This window comes from Canis lupus, chromosome 37 (genome assembly GCF_048164855.1).
Source record: "Canis lupus baileyi chromosome 37, mCanLup2.hap1, whole genome shotgun sequence".
NCBI classification, from domain to species: domain Eukaryota; kingdom Metazoa; phylum Chordata; class Mammalia; order Carnivora; family Canidae; genus Canis; species Canis lupus.
In genome coordinates, this window is record NC_132874.1 from 15709542 (window position 1) to 15732296 (window position 22755).

General features: G+C 40.2%; 1 protein-coding gene and 1 pseudogene across 1 annotated transcript in view; one reads left to right on the plus strand and one right to left on the minus strand.

Moving 5' to 3' along the window:
- Nucleotides 1–7221: 7221 nt before the first annotated feature.
- The window catches only part of SMIM13 (small integral membrane protein 13), a 28571-nt gene continuing 13037 nt past the window's right edge, over nucleotides 7222–22755 (minus strand). The window contains exon 2 of the mRNA XM_072814109.1: nucleotides 7222–11552. Within this exon, the coding sequence (XP_072670210.1) occupies nucleotides 11365–11552 (188 nt within the window). The 3' untranslated portion in view covers nucleotides 7222–11364. The remainder of the gene's footprint in view (nucleotides 11553–22755) is intronic.
- Nucleotides 21737–21924, plus strand: LOC140626264 (U6 snRNA-associated Sm-like protein LSm5 pseudogene; annotated as a pseudogene).

Here is a 22755-nt window from a genome sequence, read left to right on the forward strand (position 1 = left end):
GGTACACGTTATCATTAATGGCTGTGAAGTGACGGGACAACACTCAGGGCAAGACTCCTTATGTACTTTGTTTTGAATTGTTTTGTGTCTAAATCAAATGAACTTGATGCTCAGTCTATTTGCCACGGTCGGTGAGACATTGGGCCTTAGTCATTATTGGCAAACACATCTCCTCCCTAAGAGCCCACAGGGTCCTCCACGATCCCGAGAAGTTAGCAAAGGCTTTTACGCTTCAGTCCAACAGGGTCGCCTTTGAGAATGCTCATGACCATGGGGCGCCTGGGTGGCCCAGTCGGCGAAGCACCTCCCTTCAGCTCAGGTCATGATCTCGGGGTCCTGGGATCGAGACCCGCATCGGGCTCCCTGCTCAGTAGCAAGGCTGCTGCTCCCTCTGTGATCTCTCTGGCTCTCGCTCCCTCTCTCAAATAAATAACATCTTTTTAAAAAATTTTTTAAGAGAGAGAATGCTCATCATTTGGCCCCCTGTGAGAGCCACACACACAGCTTCACTATGCACCATGGAAAACCTGGCTGCAGTTTTCAAAGCCGGAGCTTAGGGCTCAGATTCCAAGTAGTGGCCAGCATCCCCACCGCACCTGCTACCTCCCCGGGACCTGTGAGAATCAGGTGCACGCTTCTGCTTCCAATCCTTGGGAATCCAATTGCATTTCTCCACAGGCCCCTGGATCACCTTCCCTGAATGTCTTTTCTCTACCAACCCTTTGCAAGTCCTGCTCCCTGGTGGACAACCCAGAGTTAGAACCCTGGGGAGCCTAAACCTGCCAGGAGGGAAAGCCAGCACCAGGACACAAAGGCCCATTGTCCTGTTGAGGAGTGGGGGAGGAAACAGAAGAAGAGAGACACCAGGACCTTCTCAATCCGTCCTGCTCTGTCTGCTCCCATAAATGAGGGCTTCACCTTGCGTTTGCATTCAAACACGGATTCATTTCCCTTTGTGCTAAATGACCTCCTGGGTGATTGGTCTTTGGGTTTTGTTTTATTTGGACATTTTATGTGAAAAGGCAATTGTGCTTCCTTTCTCTAAGCAACAAGGCAGAAGCCGAGGGTTCGGCGCTCACCACATCCAGGGCCAAGCGACTTTACCTCCCTGAACCTCAGTTTCCTTCCCTGGGAGGTCCAGCTAATGTTTCCCCTGACTTCCTCACAGCTCACAAAGCTGCGGGGTTGGAGGAAGGCCATACATCAAGAAAGGATGGTGCACATGGAAGGCGCCACCAACACAGAGCCTTCCGATTTCCAAGAACATCTCACTCATCCATCACTCATTTTCTGAAACTGCCTGGTTTCGGGGGCTAGACAACTGGGAAGTGGGGTTCAAATGCCATGTGTGAGCGCTCCTCTTTCTCTGCCTTCCAGCTCTCATCAGTTGGAAGCAGCGGGACGACTGTCGCCTCAGCTTTAGATGAAGAGGAAAGATGTCCCTGTGTGGCCAGAACAGCCCTGGTTTCTGTCCCTTGTCCTGGCCCCATGATGACTATAACCCCCTCCCCTCCCCTTCGCTCTCCAAAATGCTTCCGTTTGATCAATTTATGAGTTCAACCTTAGCTGCTTTAAGCAAAGGGGATTAAGTAAAATATCTGTGATGCAGAGCAGGATGCCTTGTAATTATCAAACCCATCAACGCCAGCCCAAAGGAACACACACCCCAGCCAGGAATAGAAAAAAATAAAAATAAAAAAACCACTCCCCTAAATGCTTGAAATCTGTCGCCATCGTGTGGCCAAAAGCTGCTCTTTCAACAGGATCTTTGGGTCTCCGGAGGGATGGAGGAGGGACACAGAACACACAGAATTAGGGGCTTGCAAAATAAGCATCTCATGAACATCTACTTTGGTGGTTGGCGCCTAAAGATAACAGTCACCGTTTTCGGGAGACGTGGATAAGGCAGGAATTAGGCCTCTGATTTGAGGCTGAGATTCCAACTAAAAGATGGAATGTTAGGCAGCTTGCCGGTTAGAACGTAATTAATTTCCCTAGAGGTTCGGCCTTATATTGAAATATGAATTCAACACAGTGGGGATGATGGTGATTAATCAAATAAATCTGCCAGCGAATGTTTAATTGGGTGGGGCCCCTGGAGGAGAGGAAGACTTCTAGGTAACAAATGAACTGCCCGGAAAGGGGAGGAGGGTGATGTTGAGAGGAGCTTCCCTGAGAAGGGGACCTGTGAGGGGAAATAATGGTGAATGACCAGCGCACGAGGGGAGGGGAGGCAAGGGTTCAAGTCAGGGCCAGGATCATGCGACAGAAGAAGGGGTGGGGTGCTGGGGGGCAGCCCACAATGCCATAGGGTGCAGAGAGTGGGGGGCCGTGCTGGGAGATGAGGCTGGTAAATGAGATCTGGTAGCGGGTCACTGGGTGTGTTACAGACTTTTAACCTAGGAGTAATGGGAAACCGTTCACATCACAAGCAAGGAGACTACAGGGTCACGTTGAGTTTCAAAATGCTCATTCTGGTGATGACAAGGAGGAAAGACTTGAGAGGGGCTATCGCGGATTTAAGACAAACCATCATTGCAGTGATCCCTGTATTATGGTAGGGAACAGTCGGGATACACTGGGCACTGTTTTTTTCTTACTTTTCTTTTTTCCTTTTCAAGTAGGCTCCACACCCCAGCATGGAGCACAACACAGGGCTCGAACTCACACCCTCGAGATCAAGACCTGAGCCAAGAGCAAGAATAGGATGCTTAACGGATTGTGCCACCCAGGCGCCCCCATTGGGTACTGTTTCTAAACGCTTTGAGCGTAATCACTCATTAATCCTCACAAAAACCCAATGAGATAGGTAGGTTTACTACACCCATTTTACAGATGCAAAATGAGGCAGAGAAGTGTAATCCCAGAAGCCCCCCACCCCGCCTTGTGGCCAATACACGACAATGCTTATGGATGGTAATAAGAAAATGGAGAACAGGCAGTTTCAGGACTATTTCAGAAGAAAAACCAACAAGACGTGATGTGCTAAATATGGGGCCCGAAAGAGGGGTCGGGGGTACGTAGGCTGTCGACTTTAGCAGCTATTACAGGGATGCCAAAAGAACAGCAGGCTGGGAAGCAACCACGGATCTGACCTTGCTGGTGTGGAGTTGGACCAGGGTTTAAGACCATCCAAGGAGATCCTGAGCCGGCAGCTGGCTCAAGAGATAGAGAGAGGAATGTGGTCCTGCTGGTGGAAGAGATGGTAACTGAAGTCACAAGTAGGACTGCCTGAGGTCACGGCACAGGGTGAGGACGAAGGGGCTACAGGTAGCCCAGGGGAACTTGGACATTTAATTGCAGGATGAGACTGCAAATGAGATGGAGGGGGCAGGGGCAGACCGGAGGTGCTGAAGCCTGCAAAGCCAGGAGAATTTGGTATCGTGCAAGCTTAAAGAACGTTTCAAGGAAGAGATGAGCAACCACAACAGATGCTGTCGGGAGGTCAGGCCACGTTGAGGGCTGGGAAATGCCCTTTGGATCTTGCGTCGGGCATCCCAGAGGCAACTCCTCAGAGAAGTCCGCTGACTGGAGGGAAGAGGGGCTGGCAGCCCAGGGGAGAGAGTAGAACAGGCCTTTCCTTCTTCCAAGATAGACGATGCGTAAACACGTACGTTGAAATGTTGAGGAGAGTGACACAGTTGACCAAGTGCCTGAATGTGGAGAGGAAATACAGCTTGTCCTTGTACAACACGGGTTTGAACTATGCGGGTTGTCCACTTCCATGAGGATTTTGTCAAGACACACAGTACCGTAAATGTATTTTCTCTTAGGATTTCATTACCTTCCCTCTAGCTTGTTTTATTATAAGAATGCTGTATATAACACATGTAACATACGGACAAAATATATGTAATCGACTGTTATTGATAAGGCTTCCTGTCAACAGTAGGCTATTAAGTTTTGGGGGAGTCGAAATTTAGTAAGATTTTTGATTCCATGACACATTGTTCAAGAGCCAACTGTACTTTACAGTGTCAATTTGCTGAAGAGGGAGGAGGAGAATAGGATCCAAAGCACAGGAGGAGGGATTATTTCAGATAAGCAGAGGGGTCTGTCCTTTAATGTACCAGGAGGGAAGGAGAGGGTGGGAACAGACACACAGGCATGAAAACTCTGTACAAGGGTGCCAGGCTCGTAGATTTCTCTTCTCACTAAATGACTTGTTTAACCAAAATGGTTCCCAAACCTGCTTGCTTCTGCTTGTCTCTATTATAATTCTATAATTAAATACTACAGTGAAATGAGAATTTAAAAAATGGTTGCTATTTCTATGAATGTTTTGTGAAAATCTGATAAAGCCAAGATGCTAAAAATCCTGTCCATCTAGGGACAAGTGAGGCAGCTGTAAAAAAAAAATGGGAAAATTAGAGTCAAAATCTTTGCTCTGCAAGGTTCCGTTCTTGTTCCGATTTTGAGAACAAAACCAGAAATCACAGAATTGTAAGTCTAAACTTTTACAAAGAAAATGAGATTGAAATTCTAAGGGATCTATATTCAGTGAGAAAACAGCCGTGGTCTCACTTCAAATAGTGTAGGATGAATGCGTGTTTTGATTCCCCATTTCAATGGACTTTTTCAATGGCCTGACCAGCTCCTAGACCAAGCTGGCATTAAGGAAGGCTTCTACAGTTACAAAGGTAAATATGAAGAGGAGAGGGAGGGTAAGTTATGGCTTGCCTACTCTACATTAAAGAATATGCTTCACTAGGATTTTTAAAAAATATACTCCTTACAGTGATCCTAGATGTTATCATTTCCATTTAGCAGCTCAGGAAACATGTTAAGTAACTACCAACTATGAAGATAAAGAGTGTAGGTAGGACCTCCATCCTTCTGACTTCATCCTAAGTTCCAGATGGGCCATTTCCACTGGTCTTACCCAGACCTGGACTTTCCCCCAAACTACACTCCACCCACATCCTCCATCAGCCACACCCTTGGGGCATCCTTCTCCTTGACCTTCCATTATCTACTCACCCACCAAATCCAGTTCCCATCAGTATCTGTTCCATTTGTCGTCACTTCCACGAGCCTTGCATAGACTCACATTGTCCTCTGCCTGGATCCTGCAATAGTTTCCTGTTACCAGTTTCGTAAATAGGCAGATCTGAGCAATATCATTCTACATGCAACAGTGGAACATTTGCTATTCTTTCAAGTTCTTTCTTCGGTTTGCTTCCAGCACATTACTTTCCTCCAGGTAGGTTCCTGGTTTTCTCCCCAATCCTTCTCAATGTCCTAATGGTCTCTTTTTCTTACACCAGCCTCTTAAATAGTAGTGCTCTTTAGGGGCCACTCCTTGGGTCTCTTCTCATTCTATCCTCCCCCTGGTAGATCCTATTTTTGCCTTCAGCTTCAACTGCCTTCACATACTGATGATCAGTCTGTATTTTCAACCATGCCCTTTAGACCATTCTTAGAACTGGTTAGTATTTCTATCTACCTAATGGTCCCATAAGCACATCAAACTCAAATATCCATAGCCATAACTGGACTCTCATCTTCCATCTCCCTATGGCCAACCACTGACCTACTTCTTCAGTATGCATCCCTCAGTGTTGCCAATCCCAAACGAAACTCAAAATGTTGAAGTCATCCTTCACTTATCCTTCTCTCGTCTTCACAATCCAATCTCAGGTCCGGCTGATTCTTTATATCCTCACATTTCCCATGGCTGTCACTCTTTTCCACTAACTTTCTATTTTCTTACTTACGCTATAGTAAGATGCATCCTGTTTCCACTGTGCCTCCAAAGCAATCCTCCTTAATACAGTCAGCATGAACTTTTGGAGTCATCTATACTTAGTCCAGGTGCAAGACCACTCAATATATGTTAAACAAGTGAATCCATGTTTTCACTCAATTCAAAGTATTTCAGTGATTTCCAACACAGTGCATGTACCTCAAAGTCTTTGCCATTGCATACGAGGTCTCTTGTGCCTTAGATTTTTCTTACTTCTCTAGTTTCACATCACTATGCCGTATAACTACTATTTCCAGGAATAACAAAGCATCTACAATTCTCCAAACAAAGCATCTTTCCATAACTCTGACTTTGCACATGCGTTTCTTCGGTCTGGAATCCTCTGCTCATCCTCTACTTGAAAAAATCCTGCTCCTCCAAGATTTTGCTTTCTTTCTCTCCATTCCCCCTCCTCCTCCCATCAACATTCTCCATAAACAGCATCATTTTTATAATTACTCATTTGCATACAACACTCACATATCCTGGCCTGTAGAGCTGCCGGGGGGCTAGTCCAAAAACATTCCTTGTTCATTTTCAGGAAACTTCTACCTCCTTCTAAGGGTCATCTAACTTCCCAGACTTTGAGATCAGTCTTTCAGGACTCTGAACTGATGCCCAGCACACGGTCCTCTTCTCCATCTCAATTCCAGTCATCAAGTATTAGTGACCATTCTGACAGTACACATACACCCTGGAAGGAGTCTCTGTTCTGATTCCTTTTCTATGGCTATATTTGGTGACACTGCTCAGAACTGCTTCACCTCTAAAATTCTAATCCCTACCCCAAACTTCCTTCTAACCATTATATACACATATCACACTCATTTTATCTTCAATCTCTACCCCTTCCTATTCACCCAATTTATCAGTATCTTACTGATCAGACTTCTCTTACAGCCCAGCTCAAATCCCACAGCCAATCTCCAGCAATCTCTAACGGCCTTGCCCTTTAGATACTCCTGACCTTAGCATGGTCCACTTTTTCCCACTCTACATTCTTGGCAGCTGAGCACTAGAGGAGAAAAATGAAAAGCTTGGCTCCTGGACACTGCCATTAATGATTTCCCATCTCAAACTGGTTTTCAAAGGCATTCTTCAATCTTTTCACTAGGCTTTGGTCAGTGTTCTCACTTAGTCTTCCGGATGGCTCATACTAACAAATATGTGAGACATGACATATGGTAAATAGAATATCAAAACAATCTTAAGGGTGTTGGGTCATGTATGAGAAGAAAACCAAACGCCACATATGGTCAAAGCCATTTAGTTCTATTGCTGTATGTCCTTTGGGTTCTAAGTCGATTACTTTCACGGCATTGGGAACACTACAGCTGTCTTAATTCTTACAGATTTTTCAAGTTTGAAAAATGTGGTGAAGGGTGGACTCCTGGTAAAAATGACTGCTTTCAACTCCTCTCATGCCCCAGGTACCTTTCATATTTGCTATACTTCATCAATAACACATACCAAACTTTTGTTTTCATCTTAATTTATTCTGTGTTTAAAATGAAAGTTAAAACATCAAACAAACCACAGAAGCTTTAGGTATAGTATTGACCAGCTCTGAAACAAAAACAGTGAGTGATCATTTATACACATTCCTTAACTCTAACTTTACATCTTGTTATATAAAGGTACTATTAACGCACACAATTCTAATTCCTTATAAACCTATTTGTCAAGCAGCAGGATGACAATGCATCAGAGCACAGCACAGAATGTTTCCATTAAGAAACCACAGCAGCAGTATGTATTTGGGGAATGGTTATGCACAGAGTTAACTGGGAGGGCAATGTTAAACGCTGGTCATAAGACAGGCAGCACATGTATTAACAAATGGAAAATGTAATTTTTATTAATATAAGATTAAATGTTATTCTTTATGCTTTAAAAGCTACAGGATACTTTAAAAGTAGACCATACAAGGTGCTTTAATTCTAGACTCCATAACAAAATACTATTCCATTAGTTGCTTCAAAGTCCATCACCTTTGAGTACTGCTCATTGGCTTTTTTAAGTCAACTTCAAATATAAAAGTACTTGAAGTTTACCTGTCAAAAATCTAAAACTAGCTACATGTTACATTAAAACATACCTTGTAAGAAAGACAGACTTTAAAAAATACTGCATTGTTGACTTAAAATAATTTCCAAATAGGTTGCTCCTAAAAATAAAAATTACTACTTTCAAATCTTTCAACATATTTTGGTTTAAAATAACATTCTATGAAACCATTAATATGGTTCACCCACCTTTCAGCAAAATAAAAGTTGGAAGTGGTTTTTAAACCTAGTATCATTTGACAAAATGGGTCAGCACGTATGTGAATTAGCTATTCACCAAAAAGCAATGTTTTAATGTTTCCACCATGAAAACAACACTACAAAATCCATTGGATGAATTCTATTTTTAGCTTTACGTAAATATTAAAAACCTCACTTAAGAGCGCCACACAAATATTTAGCATTTTTTGGCATTTAAATCAGAGCAATGCAAACCAGTACGTTTGATACAGGCAATTTTCACAAAAGTTTCAGAGGCAAAAGAGATGTGGGAATGGTAAATGGGTAAGGAAATGAAACAACCCTGTTAGAGTCCTCGATTTTAGAATTTTCAAAAGATGGCAGCGTTGATTGCCATCACTGTGATCACAGTCACAAACAGTGACTTGTGAGCATTCAGACAAGGCGGATACTTGTATCCTCAGCACCTTCTAAACTTCAAAATTAACCACAGGCAAGTCAGTCTCCCACTGAGAAACTGAAAAGGTACTTGGGAAGTTCCCGATTGAGTGCAGCTACAAAAGCAGTAATATAGGAACAGAAATACCACACAAATAATTGTTAATACTCCTCTTGCCTTAGTGGCCTTAGAAATATATACTATGGTGAGTCTTAATGGGGGAAAAAGAGTACAAGAGAAGAATACAAGTTTTAAACAAAGGAATTGGCTTGTAGAATTTTCATACTGGCACCACTGATTTCTTTTTACTCTCTGAGGAGGAGTTAAAACATGGTAGGTAGAGTGTGAGCGATTAATATGCTTTTGGATAGATATCCCAAATAAGTTAAATAGAACATTTCCTTAAATTCTACTAAAAAAAGAGACATCTTGATGCATATTTGTTAATAAATAATACCAACACATACACCTTTACATGGATTCATTTATATTAACTTGTGGATGACCCTTGCAAGTTGTTACATGAGCCATCATTCCTTAATACTGAAACAGTACAGAAGCTCATTTGTTAAAGTTTGTCAACAACTATTATTACCTAAAGGTAAGGTATTCACTATGAAGCTAAATCCCACAGCTCAAGGTATTAGACCATGAAAGATCTAATTAAATACAATCCCAATACCAAGAAGCTTTTAGGCATTAATTCTTTTCTAACTGACGACCATTTTAATGTGATAGCCAGCTAGTCTGAAGCCCCAAAATTAATGCTTGAAACTCAGTGTCACTGTTCGGTTAATCCCTATAGTCACATAATAATAGAAAAATGCATCCAATAAGGAAATGACAGAAAGATTATGCCCCACTCTTGGCTGCTGAGGATCGTCCCCCAGCAAATGTTTAAAACTAAGCTCATGCTGTGTAGACTCCCTTTTCAGTATATCCGAAGGGCTACCGGGACTGCAGAGGCATTCCTCAGGAACGCAAGGGGACTGTTGACAAAACTATCAGCATTAAGTATGAGGTATCAAACATAGTTACACACCGTCACAACACAGAGGTGATGTTCTGTGATGACTAGTTCTTGAGAAAAAAAAGGGTAAACGCAGAAAAAGGAACTTGGATCAATAAAAGAAATTGGCTTTGCAATTCACTCTTGTACAGAGCAGATAACACTAAACAGGAAGGGCCTTTGAATCTGTATCTCTTCCCTGGTGAACCTTCGGTCCAAAGTTCTGTGAAGACAAACATGGGAACCTGGCAAGCTATTTTCCAGTGAAGAGGGCATTTTCACTCACTGTTTTATCCACCATACCCAGGACCTCTGAGGTCTTGTCACTGAATTGTCTGTAAAGAAGTACTTTCTCCACAACACATGCCTTGAGCATGAAGCCCTCCCAAAGGGAGAAACTAATTCCACTCTTCCTGAAGTAGAAGACAGTTCTTAAGACTCCTGAGTCACTACTCTTAAATCCTGAATAGGTTGAAAAAAAAAATGTATCTCATAGAGGATAACTATTTTAACAGCATTATAAGAGTCAAGATTAAGTTCTCCAATAAATAATCGCTACCCTACAAGGAAAAATAAATTTACAAACTATTATTTATCTAAGATACCATCAATTGTAAGATGCACCACATGTATCACTAAGAAAAAAACACGGGCAATTAAACTGACACAGTGCTTTCATATCGTGTAGAGTTTTAGAGTGTTTATTTAAATTTACTGAAACGGTTTTTAGAGTTAAGCAGATTTTTATCACATCAATCTTGTGCATACCAAAAGAAAGTGTATGAAATAACTAGTTAGGTTATAACTATAACTTCATATTCTGAATCCAACTCTTCTGAATCACTTCGCAAATCACAGCCAACGATGTCTCCATTCTTCCACATAAGAGCACCCTTGGTGTCATCAAGAGCACTGGGGATGCGGCATTTCTTGAATGAGTGCTCCAGCACCGTCTTCTGTATAATGTCAGCAGAAAATTTTGAGCAAAACGATGTTTGACGCCTTAAAGATAATCCTGCTCGGCGCATGAATCGATCACACCAGCCTCTCGTGGCTTTGAATTTTGTTTCTTCTATTCCGAGGGTTTTGGCAATTTCTCCTGCCTTCAATCGCATTGCTTGGCGCGTGACAGGCAATCCTTTTGCACGCATCTCACTAACAAAACATAGTACAGCTTCGTCCACTTGTGGGTACCTTCCTTTCTTAGGTCCCGTAAAGCATTTTGTTGTTGCTTTACAAGAAAATATGGAATGGCGGTCATTCCTCCAGCGACGGATATTTGCTTCACTAATTCCAAATGTACGCCCTGCTGCTCTGTTTCCATGCTTTTCTGCGTACACGATAACTTTTCGTTTCAATGCTGAATCATAGTGCAATCTTTTTGAAGACATCTTTAAATGCCAAATAAACCTGACACATTTGGTACCAACAGTACAGTGATGATGCTGTGACAAGCTGTTAGTTAAGTTCACACACGCACAGGCTGAGATAATTACATCATGACCATCTCCCAGTTCACAGTAATCATGAGATACATCCCAATTTCGGACAAGGTAAAATGTGAAAACAAAAACAAAAATACAACATACATTACAGAACTAATAAAATACGGTTTTTCAAGCCTGTAATGTTTACCAGATTCACAACAGTGCAATACAATAAGCCCAGGAGTCAGAAAGTAAGTATAGAAGTAGAAAGTTAGTGAAGCAAAAGATGATCTTTAAGATGAAATCTGCAATGGTCTGATTTGGTTTTAATTCCCTTTATTTTCATATGGCTTACATATAAATCTTTTTCTTTAATTGAACTTAAAATCCAAGTAAAAATGTTCTTCAATCTTTTACCAAACTGCAAAGCCAAGTCATTAAAGACAGAGGCTCCCCACTGCCTTTCATCATCCACTAGTACAGGATGGTGGCTAGGGTCAGTGGCCTTCATCAGCAGGCGCCCTTCTGTGCCGAGCAGATCTGATCCTGTGTGAAGATGACAAAGTGTCTTCTTCCGTCTCAGAGCCTGATGGCTCATGATCTCCCTCCTGAGATCCTGTGTCTCCCACCAGTTCCCGCAGAAACTTGAATTTCGATAAAAACAGATGCCATACGAAATACCAACCTAAAAAGAGACAAAAGCATTAAGAAAAATTATTACACGCAGTATTACCATTGAGAACGTCCTAGTTAGTTGTGTATGTGCAGGGGGTATATTACAAAATAGTATATATAGTATTAATATGTGTTTACAAAAATATATATGTGATTACAAATATATATTTAAATAACAAACACTTATTAATCATTTACTATGGACAAGGCACAAGAATAAACTCTGACAGACATTATACAAGGATGGCAAAAAGTTTCTGCCTGCATGAAATTCAGAACGAACATGGTTTTATTTACATTAAAGTTAGGAGATTACGATATCTAGGTCAAAGTGTTTATATTAAAATCAAACTTCTGAGAGGACTCTACTGGGGAAAAAAGAATATACTTTGCATTTCCTTAGGACATTCATATCTCAATGCTAACATTTACTAAAAGCAAGTCTGCTCTGATTGCAACGTAAAAGCCATTAAATGGCAGGGGTCAACTGCACTTCACTGAGAACTTCTGACAGAATCAAGCTATTCGTAAGTTTCTAGAAATAATACATTTTTAAAGAAAATTAACACATTTTCTTTAATTACATGATGAAAGAATAAAGCCAGAGCACCACTATCTGAAGCTCAAGATTTTTAAGAATGGTATTTTCACGTCAAAGTCATTAAAAAGTCTTAACTCTCCTTAAAAATTAAAAAAAAAAAAAAAAGAGAGAGAGAGAAAGAGAGAAATTACTAGCCAGGTTTTGTTTTGCAAGGAGTTTAAAGTTCACTACATTTTAGACACCCACGAATAAGGATCAATCAATAAAAATGAGGACGCAGGATAAAACCTCTGAACCATGACTAGTTGGCTTAAAATGTTAAGGGCATGTGAAAACAAACAAAAGTAACACTGTAACAAAGTTTTCCAGGGTAGTGTTTTACTGAAGCCTTCTACTCTGAACTCTCTAGTTTAGTTGCTAAACAAATGGGGACCAGTGCAAATTCTGATGAGTAGCATTTTATGAAGACAAAATCCAAGCCGCTTTTCTATCCCAACATTACACCAGGCCAACATGAATGGCCACTTAAGGTAGTTTCTAATTCTACTTGTTTCTTTCTTGCAGTCTCAGAATAAAAACAGAAAAAAGAAAAGAAAAAAAGAAAGAAAAGAAAAGAAAAGAAAAGAAAAGAAAAGAAAAGAAAAGAAAAGAAAAAAAGAAAAAGAAAAAGAAAAAGAAAAAGAAAAAGAAAAAGAAAAAGAAAAAGAAAAGAAAAAGAAAAAGAAAATAAGAAAAGAAAAGAAAAGAAAAAGAAAAAGAAAAAGAAAAAGAAAAAGAAAAAAAGAAAAGAAAAGAAAAGAAAAGGAGAGGAGGAGGAGAAAAGAAAAAAAGAAAAAAGAAAAAAGAAAGAAGAAAAGAAAAGAAAAGAAAAGAAAAGAAAAGAAAAGAAAAGAAAAGAAAAGAAAACTCCTTGGCATTAAAAGACTAACTTCAGGGGTTTAACCCTATTTCCCAAGGGCTTGCCTTCCTTGAAGCTTGAGGGCTGCATGGTAACTGAACCACACCACAAATGTATTTTGGTCAACTGTGTGAGTAAAGCACCTAACTTCATAAAATAGTATTTTCATAATATTCCAAAGTAGGACGCTCTCGTCTTCACCCACAATTCTTTGTGAAAATGGGCAGAGTGAATTAGCAGAAAGAATTTTAGAGGAGTCAAGGAGCCCGAGTTCTGAGAGAAGATTCACAAAGCTACTGCAGGAACTAAGTGGGAAGGTCTACTACAGGGCTCAGGTGTCTGGCACTAAGCATCTGTAAGCTGTGGGAGTCCCTGGGTAGTGATACGAGGTTATGAGATGGCTTCTACTTTGCTAATTACCTTTTCTTTTAATTGAGATACGATTCACATAGCATAAAATTTGCCCTTTTAACAGTATACAATTCAGTGGTTCTTAGTATATTCACAAGGCCGTGCAACCATCACCACGATCACAGCCCAGAACATTTTCATCAAAGCCAAAAAAAAAAACACCTGTATCCATCAGTGGTCACTCTCCAATTCCTCCCCCACCCCTGGCAACCACTAATCTACATTTCTGTCCCTACAGATGTGTCTATTTCGAGCATTTCATAACAAGTGAATAAGCCTATGTAGTCTTCTGGGTCTGGCTTCTTCCACTCAGCCTATACTTTGAAGGTGCATCATCCGTGTTGTTACAGGTATCACGCTTCACTCCTTTTTATCACGGAATACTATTCCATTGCATGGACACATCATATCTGGTTGAACCACTCCACAATGACTGGCCGTGTGGGTAGCTTCTACTTTGGGGCTGGTGTAAAAAAAAAACAAAACAGTTTCCGCTCTTTGGCTGCAACAACCATTTGTGTACAGTTTTTGCAGAGACATATTTTCATTTCTCTTCGGTATATATCTAAGGATTACAATTGCTGCGCCATGTGGTACCTTTATGCTTACCCATTTGTGAAACTGCTAAACTGTCTTCCAAAGCAGCGGCGCCCCTTCACGTCCCCATCGGCAATGCAGGAGGCTCCAATTTTTCTACATCCTCACCAAGACTTCATTGTCCACTTTTTCCATGACAGTCATCCTAGTGGGTGGGTGTAGCACTATGGCTTTTATTGGCATTTCCCTTGTGACTAAAGATGTTGAGCATCTTTTCACATGTTTATTGGCCTCTTACATATATCTTCTTTGGAAAAATATCTATTCGATTCCTTTGCCCATTTTTAAAAATCATGTTGCCTTTTTATTACTGAGTTGTAAGAGTTCCTTACTCTTGATATTAGACCTTTATTAGATATATAGTTTCCAAATATCTCCTCCTATTCTGTGAGTTGTTTTTTCATTGTCTTGATATTATTTGAAGTACTAATGTTCTTAATTATGATAAAGCCTAATGTATCATTTTTCTTTAATGAAATCCAATTTATCTATTTTTTCTTTGGTTGCTTGTATTTTTAGTGTCCTGTACCTAGGGAACCACTGACTAAAACCAAGGTCATGAGGATTTTCATCTATGTATTCTTCTAAGGGTTTTAGTTTTAGCCCTTACAATTTTAGTCTGATCCATTTTAGTTAATTGTGGTATGAGAGAGAGATTCAAATTCATTCTTCTGCATGTGGATATCAAATTGTCTCAGAACTACTGGTTCAAAAGGCCGTTGTTCTCTCCACTGAATTATCTTGACACCTTTCAAAAATCAAATGACCACGAATTGATCTATAGTATCTTTATGGCATTACCACATCACCTTGATTACTATAGCTTTGTGTTAAGTTTTGAAATTGGGGGGTGCCTAGGAGGCTCCGTCGGTTAATTAAGTGTCTGCCTTCAGCTCAGGTCATGATCCCAGGGTCCTGCTCAGCTGAGAGTCTGCTTCTCCCTCTCCCTCTGCCCCTCCCTATCACTGGTGTTCTCTCTTGCACGCACACACTCTCTCTCTCAAATAAATAAATAAAATCTTAAAAAAAAAAGTTTTAAAATTGAGAGTTAAAGTCTGCCATCTTTGTTCTTTTCAAGATTGTTCTGAGTCCCTTGCATTTCTACTGTTGATTTCTACAAAGGTGGCAGTGAGAATTTTGATAGGGATTACACTGAATCTGCAGATTAATGTGGGGACCCTACACTTTTTTTTTTTTTTTTAATATTTCCCTGTACTTACAAGATTGCTCTACAATAGACACACATGGCTTTGATAAACAGAAAACTCAGGGGAAAAACAAGTCAGAAATGAATAAGTAAATCACAAATACTCTGTAAACTTATATTGTTTTAAATATGCCAATGCCACTAACTGGTTTAAATTATTAAGGCCAGTTGATTTCAACAAATACTAGGAAAACTCTTAACTCTTAGGTTAGTTTTGACTATCAGAGAGGAGAGGCTTGACCTCATAAAGAACAAAGACTCCAACAGTGGTTACAAGGCATACAATGACCATAAGGAAAAGCAGGTGAATATGAAGTCTTTTCACTAAAAAAAAAAAAAAACAATAATGAAGGGCTGGCATGTCTGGAGTCCCACCATAAAATATTAGGGTGCCCTTGAGATGGCTGAGAGAAAGCAGAGTCTCCCAGCAGAGAAATCTACACAACAAGGAACTAAGGACACCTGTTGCATTCAGTTTGGAAAGGTACAAAAACAATCCAGCTAGATCACAAACTCTCTTTCTCAACTTAAATGAAACCCCCCCCCCCAAAAAAAAAACCCACCACCAACAACAAAAAAATCATACCTTTTTTAATCACTGCCAACAACCTATACAAGGGATTCAATCTCAAACCAAGATTCAGAATCTGGTTGTCAATGAGATGCTTGAGTTCAGAGCAGTTAAGTTATGGCTACTACTACCTCTACACTCAACACTGCCTCCCCACCCACACAGCTAAACCACTCAATTTCACACCTCTAATTTTTATCCCCCAATCTGGGATAAGAAAACTTTATAAAAGTATGCCAATTTTCCCCCATTCTGTCTAGGTGTTAAGATATGCAAGGGTTGGGGGTGGAAGGGGAGCATGTGGGCAATGACACTGCTTCCCACGAAAAAATCATGAGGTAGAGAATTCCCCTGATTTAGATATAAAGTTCATTTGCTGGGCAGCCAAAAAAGAACAAATATTCACAGTGCTTGTTTTTTTAAGGACTACTGTAATGACAGGGTGTGAATGCAAAGCTAAAAGATAAATTGTAGTGTTGATAAGAACTGCAGTGGTTTATTTACTAAACTGAGGGAAGTTCAACAAGTCGTTCTCCCAAGTAAAATGACTAAGTTCTTACAGAGCTATAATTTTTCAGAGACAGATGGCAGAAGGATGTAGGGGGAGTTTCCACATCACAGTACCTACAATTAGTAAGATCTCATGCTTCTGCAAAGGGTATTAGTATAAGTCTGAACAATAGATGATTCTAAAAACTCCAGGCAGTTTGATTTTTTAAAAAATTATACAAATGATCATTTATTTTATTTTATTTTTATTTTTTTAATAATAAATTTATTTTTTATTGGTGTTCAATTTACCAACATACAGAATAACACCCAGTGCTCATCCCGTCAAGTGCCCCCCTCAGTGCCCGTCACCCATTCACCCCCACCCCCCGCCCTCCTCCCCTTTCATCACCCCTACTTCGTTTCCCAGAGTTAGGAGTCTTTATGTTCTGTCTCCCTTTCTGATATTTCCCACACATTTCTTCTCCCTTCTCTTATATTCCCTTTCACTATTATTTATATTCCCCAAATGAATGAGACCATACAATGTTTGTCCTTCTCCAATTGACTTACTTCACTCAGCATAATACATTTTAGAAAAAGCACCATTATTAAAACCCCAATGGATATATACCAGGAAAAGCATGATACAGCAAAGAAGAAACTAAGAGAAGAAGTACTAAACTGTCAGATAAAGCTGCTAATAAGACAGTCAACTGACTATGTTAATCAGACATGGAAATAACAGCTAATTTTGTATTTTTTTAACTTTGGGACAGGTACTGTAAGGAAATACTTTGCATATTATCATTTAATGGCCAAACTGTCACTCAATTTAACTAACCTGTCCATTGACATACTTCCAGTAGCTGATTAATGGGGTTCTGCTCTATTCATTTATAGTATTTTTCCTTAAATTGGTCTTATGATAAATACAAAAGAGTCATATACATAGTTCATCTCCTCTCATTTTAATAAAGCAGCTTTTAGTTCAAGTAACAGAGACGTTGACTTATCTTCACAAAAAAGAGGGAATTTATTGCTAGCTTAAAGGAGAGTAAGCTTACGGAATGAATGCATGGGAAGAAGTGCCCTTTCTGGAGACAGAATTAGGACAAGGCTCTGTGAACTGACGTCATTCTCACAGCATTATCTGTTTCTCTCTATACACCTGCTTCACTTTCCTCTCGGCTTCCCCTGAACATCGCTGCTTCTTCCCAGTTCCATGAAAGATTCCTCAGTTCATAACCTCAAAAAAAAAAAAAAAAAAAAAAAAAAAAAAAAAAAAAAAACCACAAAACAAAACCCACCCTGGATCTCTACCTTAACTTGGGTCAAGTGTCAGCCCCAGGACCAGTGTCAGTGTGCATTACCTGGGTCAGGTATTAGGAACGTGGCTGTAGGGCTGTAGGGCTCACCCCGGAGAGTTAGAGTGTGATCTTAGAGATTGCAGGGGAGTGGACAGGATAGCCTAGAGAAAGAATCCAGCTATGCTACTTTCATTAGCAACAGAGTCCTGGAGGATGGTCTCTATTAATGAGTCACTTAGAAACAAAACATCCCTGAAGGGGCAGGCAATTCTTTTGTTGGATAAAGTCTAACTAACCAAAGCTTTCAATCTTCTTGCCTTGACTCCTTCAAAACCGCAACACTGTGTAACCTTTAATGAACTCCACACTGCAAGAAGTCCTCAACCTCTTGAACTGAGGAACTACTTAAGCGGGGGTGAGATGAGATCAGATGAGACTAGGAGTCATATTTTTACTTTTGGGGAAAAGAACACAAGTAAATGTAAGACAAGTACAAAAACATTCATCATCCAATGGAATGACCCTATTAAAGACATGTGATTACCACATCATAGTCATTCACAACAAAATCACTCCAATTGCTCCTCATCATACTCGAATAGGGAGCTTTCAGTACAACTCTGACTTCTCATATGAACAGACCAGCTCCATTTGGACTCTGGGCCCTAGTGACTAATTTCTGCAAGGTATGCTTATATATCTTTGTGGGTGAGTAGGATGAGAGAAAGAATAACCACTTAAAAAGCTACCCTGTGCATGCCTACAGCCAACAGGAAGCTCTTACGGAAGTATAGCTCATACAATTCCTCCCACCGACACCAGGTATGAACGAATCGTCCTCTATGGGATGTGGGTAACGCACCTTGTCCTGGAGTTTAGTAATAGAGAAATGGGAAGGAGGAAGGGAGACAAGTGGGGGAGGAGAACTGCCCGCAATTATATTACAGAGAATCAGAGAAATTTACACTGATTGCTAGAAGTAGCACTGCAGTTTTTCATGGTTCAAAAGGCAAGTCTGTGGCCTTGCTCAGTCTCACACTGGTAAGCACTGTATGTCACAAAAACTGGCTGGCAACAGAGGGTGTGTACTCTGGGATAAGCAAAGGAGCACTCACTTGTGCGTGCCAATAACTAAGCATTAATTCAAAGGATGAATTTCATGAAACACACTGTCATGGTTTTTCCCTGCAAGATAAAGGTGCTGGCGGCCGGAGGGTAGTGACAGCAGATGGACCTGAGAGATGCACCAACACCATCAACACACCACAAACCCCAGGGACAGTTGTAATTACAGAACTCTCAGTTTACAAAGCGCTTTTCTATTCAACAGCTCCTTTAATCCTCCCGATTGCCCTCTGAATTAATGAGACTAGGAATCATTATCCCCAGTTTCTAGATAAGAAAATAAAGGCTCAAAATGACTCAACCATTGAAGAAGGCCAGCTAGTGAAGAGAGCAATGAATTTTAAAAGCATATCAAATTTCTCAGGTTTTCATGGCAGAAGGATGGCTCAAAACGCTAATTAGAGAACGAGAATTTGACTTCACTACCCAAGATCTTCTCAGGTCAAAAGCCCGGCTACAGTATAGTCACAAATGTTTGTCTTCCTGGAATCATTCCAATGGAGTTACATAATCCCACCTTCACCATGGCATCTAAGTAGTTCACTAACCGGCTGAATACTAATCTTAAATTGTATTAAGCTCTTTTCCATTTTCAATCCTGTTCCTGATTTTTATTTTTCTCTAACAGCTAAGGCTCACTTCTAAGATAATATATCCCTAAGGCCACAGACTCAGGCTAAGTAAAAACAGAGCCATGCTCTTCCACCCCTTGCCACAATATTCCCTCTACTGCACACCTCTTTCATAATGACACATTGGACAACACTAGATGATAACCCCTGGAGATACTATTATTGAATCAATGTGATCTTGAACCGTAATACTTCCACATACAAAACTCTTTTATCCAATAAATAGTAGGACATTTTTTAACTTGCCTTTTAAAACCTCTCCTCTTCTCTTTTTTAATTTTATTCTCTCTTTGGTGACCACAACACTCCCATTGGTCCAAATATCACCCCTATGACAATGATAACCACATTTTTCCTCCGTATCTCCCACCTTTCTTGAACCCTAGGAAGGAATCTCCGCTCGGTTGGCTTGAAGACACCTTTAAAAAATATATACATCCCACAGTTCCTTCTTCTAATTTCTTCATATTTCTGTAATGGATATGACATCTTCTCATCTCTCTGGTGAGAAATAGTTCCTTTCCAGCACTCTGCCCCTCCTCTACTTTACCTCAGTGCAATAAAACCTCTCCCATCTGTTTCCCTTCTCTACATTCCTAAGGCCATTCTCCAGCCTACATCAAATGCGTATTATCTGTCAACTGGATTATCAGCATAACTGTCATAGAGGTAATACTGTCTCTGTCTCCTAGGTTTCAGTCTCTCCTCTCGAGGGCAAATTCTACAGACACAAGGCCACTACCATGGTTAACTAAGAATTTTAACCATCATTAATACAGAATTTTTACATCTTTATACTACACTATCTCTTCAGTATAATGCTGTCTTGGGTGATTGCTTTAGCGCTTCATGCTCACTTCCATCCTTCATTGCATTAATAACTATCATTCTCCTCAAGATACCAGTTTCTGAAAACAAGGAAATGTATGGCTTATCCAGGTCTTCCACTCTGTTCCCTAGGTCTTGAACAGTACCTGGCACAGAATAGACCCTCAAACCAACCAACCTCCATGCTCTCAGCCCTCCAACATGCAGACAACACTACCCATAAAATTAAAAGTATAATGACTTTCACCAATTAACCCATTTCAGAGTTCTAAAGATGCCTGCTACATATATAAATGGAGAGAACTGCCTTAAGACACTGAACAACCTTACCAACAGAGTTGACCTGAAATGTACAGTACATTCTACTCAATAACTACAGAAGAATTATTCTTTCCAAGTATATATAGAACATTCACCAAAATACACCATTAATCAGTCTCATTAAAGAGTAAACTTTCTGGGGATCCCTGGGTGGCGCAGCGGCTTAGCGCCTGCCTTTGGCCCAGGGCGTGATCCTGGAGACCCAGGATCGAATCCCACATTGGGCTCCCAGTGCATGGAGCCTGCTTCTCCCTCTGCCTGTGTCTCTGCCTCTCTCTCTCTCTGTGTGTGACTATCATAAATAAATTTTTTAAAAAATTAAAAAAAAAAGTAAACTTTCTTAAATTATATAAAACATATTTTCTGACCATAACAAAGTCAAAATAGAAATTGATAAAATGATATATGGGGGAAAAAAATCAAACATTCAAACTTTAGGGGCACCTGGGTGGCTCAGTGGTTGAGCATCTGTCTTTGGCTCCGGTAGTAATCCTGGGGTCCTGGGATTGAGTCCTGCATTGTGCTCCCCATGGGGAGCCTGCTTCTCCCTCTGCCTATGTCTCTGCCTCTCTCTCTCTCTGTCTCTCCTGAATAAAGTTTTTTAAAAATCTAAAAAAAAAACTTCAAACTTTAAAACGACATACTCCTAAATAATCCATTCAAAAGGGAAAACACAAGTGAAATTAAAAATAGTTTGAACGGAGTAATTTGTTTAATTTAAATTCAAGCTAGTCAACATATAGTGTAGTACTTATTTCAGGAATAGAATTTAGTGATTCTTCACTGACATACGACACCCAGTGCTCATCACAAGTGATCTCTTTAATGCCTATCACCTACTTGGCCCATCCTCCCATCCACATCTCCCCCTGAATAATTTTTTTTTTTTAAGTCACAAGCAATACTGGAGACTTCTGGCATAGCCAGGGCGGCTAACGCTATCCCACTAACCCATCCCAGCAGCTGCCTCTAGAGCTTATAGACGAATGTATAGCATCAAGAATTCACATTGTGGGGGGATCCCTGGGTGGCTCAGCGGTTTCGTGCCTGCTTTTGGCTGAGGGCGCGATCCTGGAGTCCCGGGATCGAGTCCCATGTCGGGCTCCCGGCATGGAGCCTGCTTCTCCCTCTCCTCTGCCTGTGTCTCTGCCTCTCTCTCTCTCTGTCTACCATAAATAAAAATAAATTTAAAAAAGAATTCACATTGTGAAAAACAAAAAACAAAAACAAAAACCCAACAAACAAAAAAGGAATTCGCATTATGATGAAGAGTGATTAAGAAATTGTTGACACACTTTTGGGATTTGATGACTTTGTCAATACGGTGCTGGAGGATGTCAAGAGTTTGAAATCACACCAGAAGGAAGAAGGATCACTAAATTAGATCAAATCTTGCTAAATGGAAATAATATAACAGTGCTGGTTCCTAGAGAGGAACGTCCTGAAGTATGAATGGATTTCCTTGACTTACTCTGTATTGTCCTATAATGACAACAAAATAGAATATTTTTTTAGCCTTTTAATGTTTGGATTCTGTAAAGCTAAGCTTCCCATTAAAGGGAAATATTTTGAAGATACGTTATAAATGCCCATTTTTGTAAATTAATCATTATTCTCTTGGAAAAAGAATAGTTTGTTCTTTGAAGACTAAAATAAAAATTTTTTGGTTAAAACAAAAGCAATACCCACAATGAAATTTATCTCATTAATTTTTTATTTTTTATTTTTTTAATTTTTATTTATTTATGATAGTCACAGAGAGAGAGAGAGAGAGAGAGAGGCAGAGACACAGGCAGAGGGAGAAGCAGGTTCCATGCACCGGGAGCCCGATGTGGGATTCGATCCCAGGTCTCCAGGATCGCGCCCTGGGCCAAAGGTAGGCGCCAAACCACTGCGCCACCCAGGGATCCCTCATTAATTTTTTTAAAAGAAAGGCCTAAAAAAAAAATCAATAGTCTGAGCTTCCACCATAAGAAGCTAAAAAGGAAGTACAAATTAAAATAAGTAAAAGAAAATAAAGATATAAGCATAAAGCAATGAAATAGAACATGGACAAATAATATAGGGGAAAATATTATGAAACCAAAGGTGAGTCTTTGAAACGATCAATAACATTTATAAACCTCTAGCCAAACTCATCATGTGAAAAAAAAGGGGGGAGGGGGACACAAATAAGGAATGAAAGAGAATCATAGATCATACAGAAATTAAAAGGATAATGAGAATACTATAAACTTTATTCTTATAAATTACACAATTCAGAATAGAGTGTTGGGAAAGCAC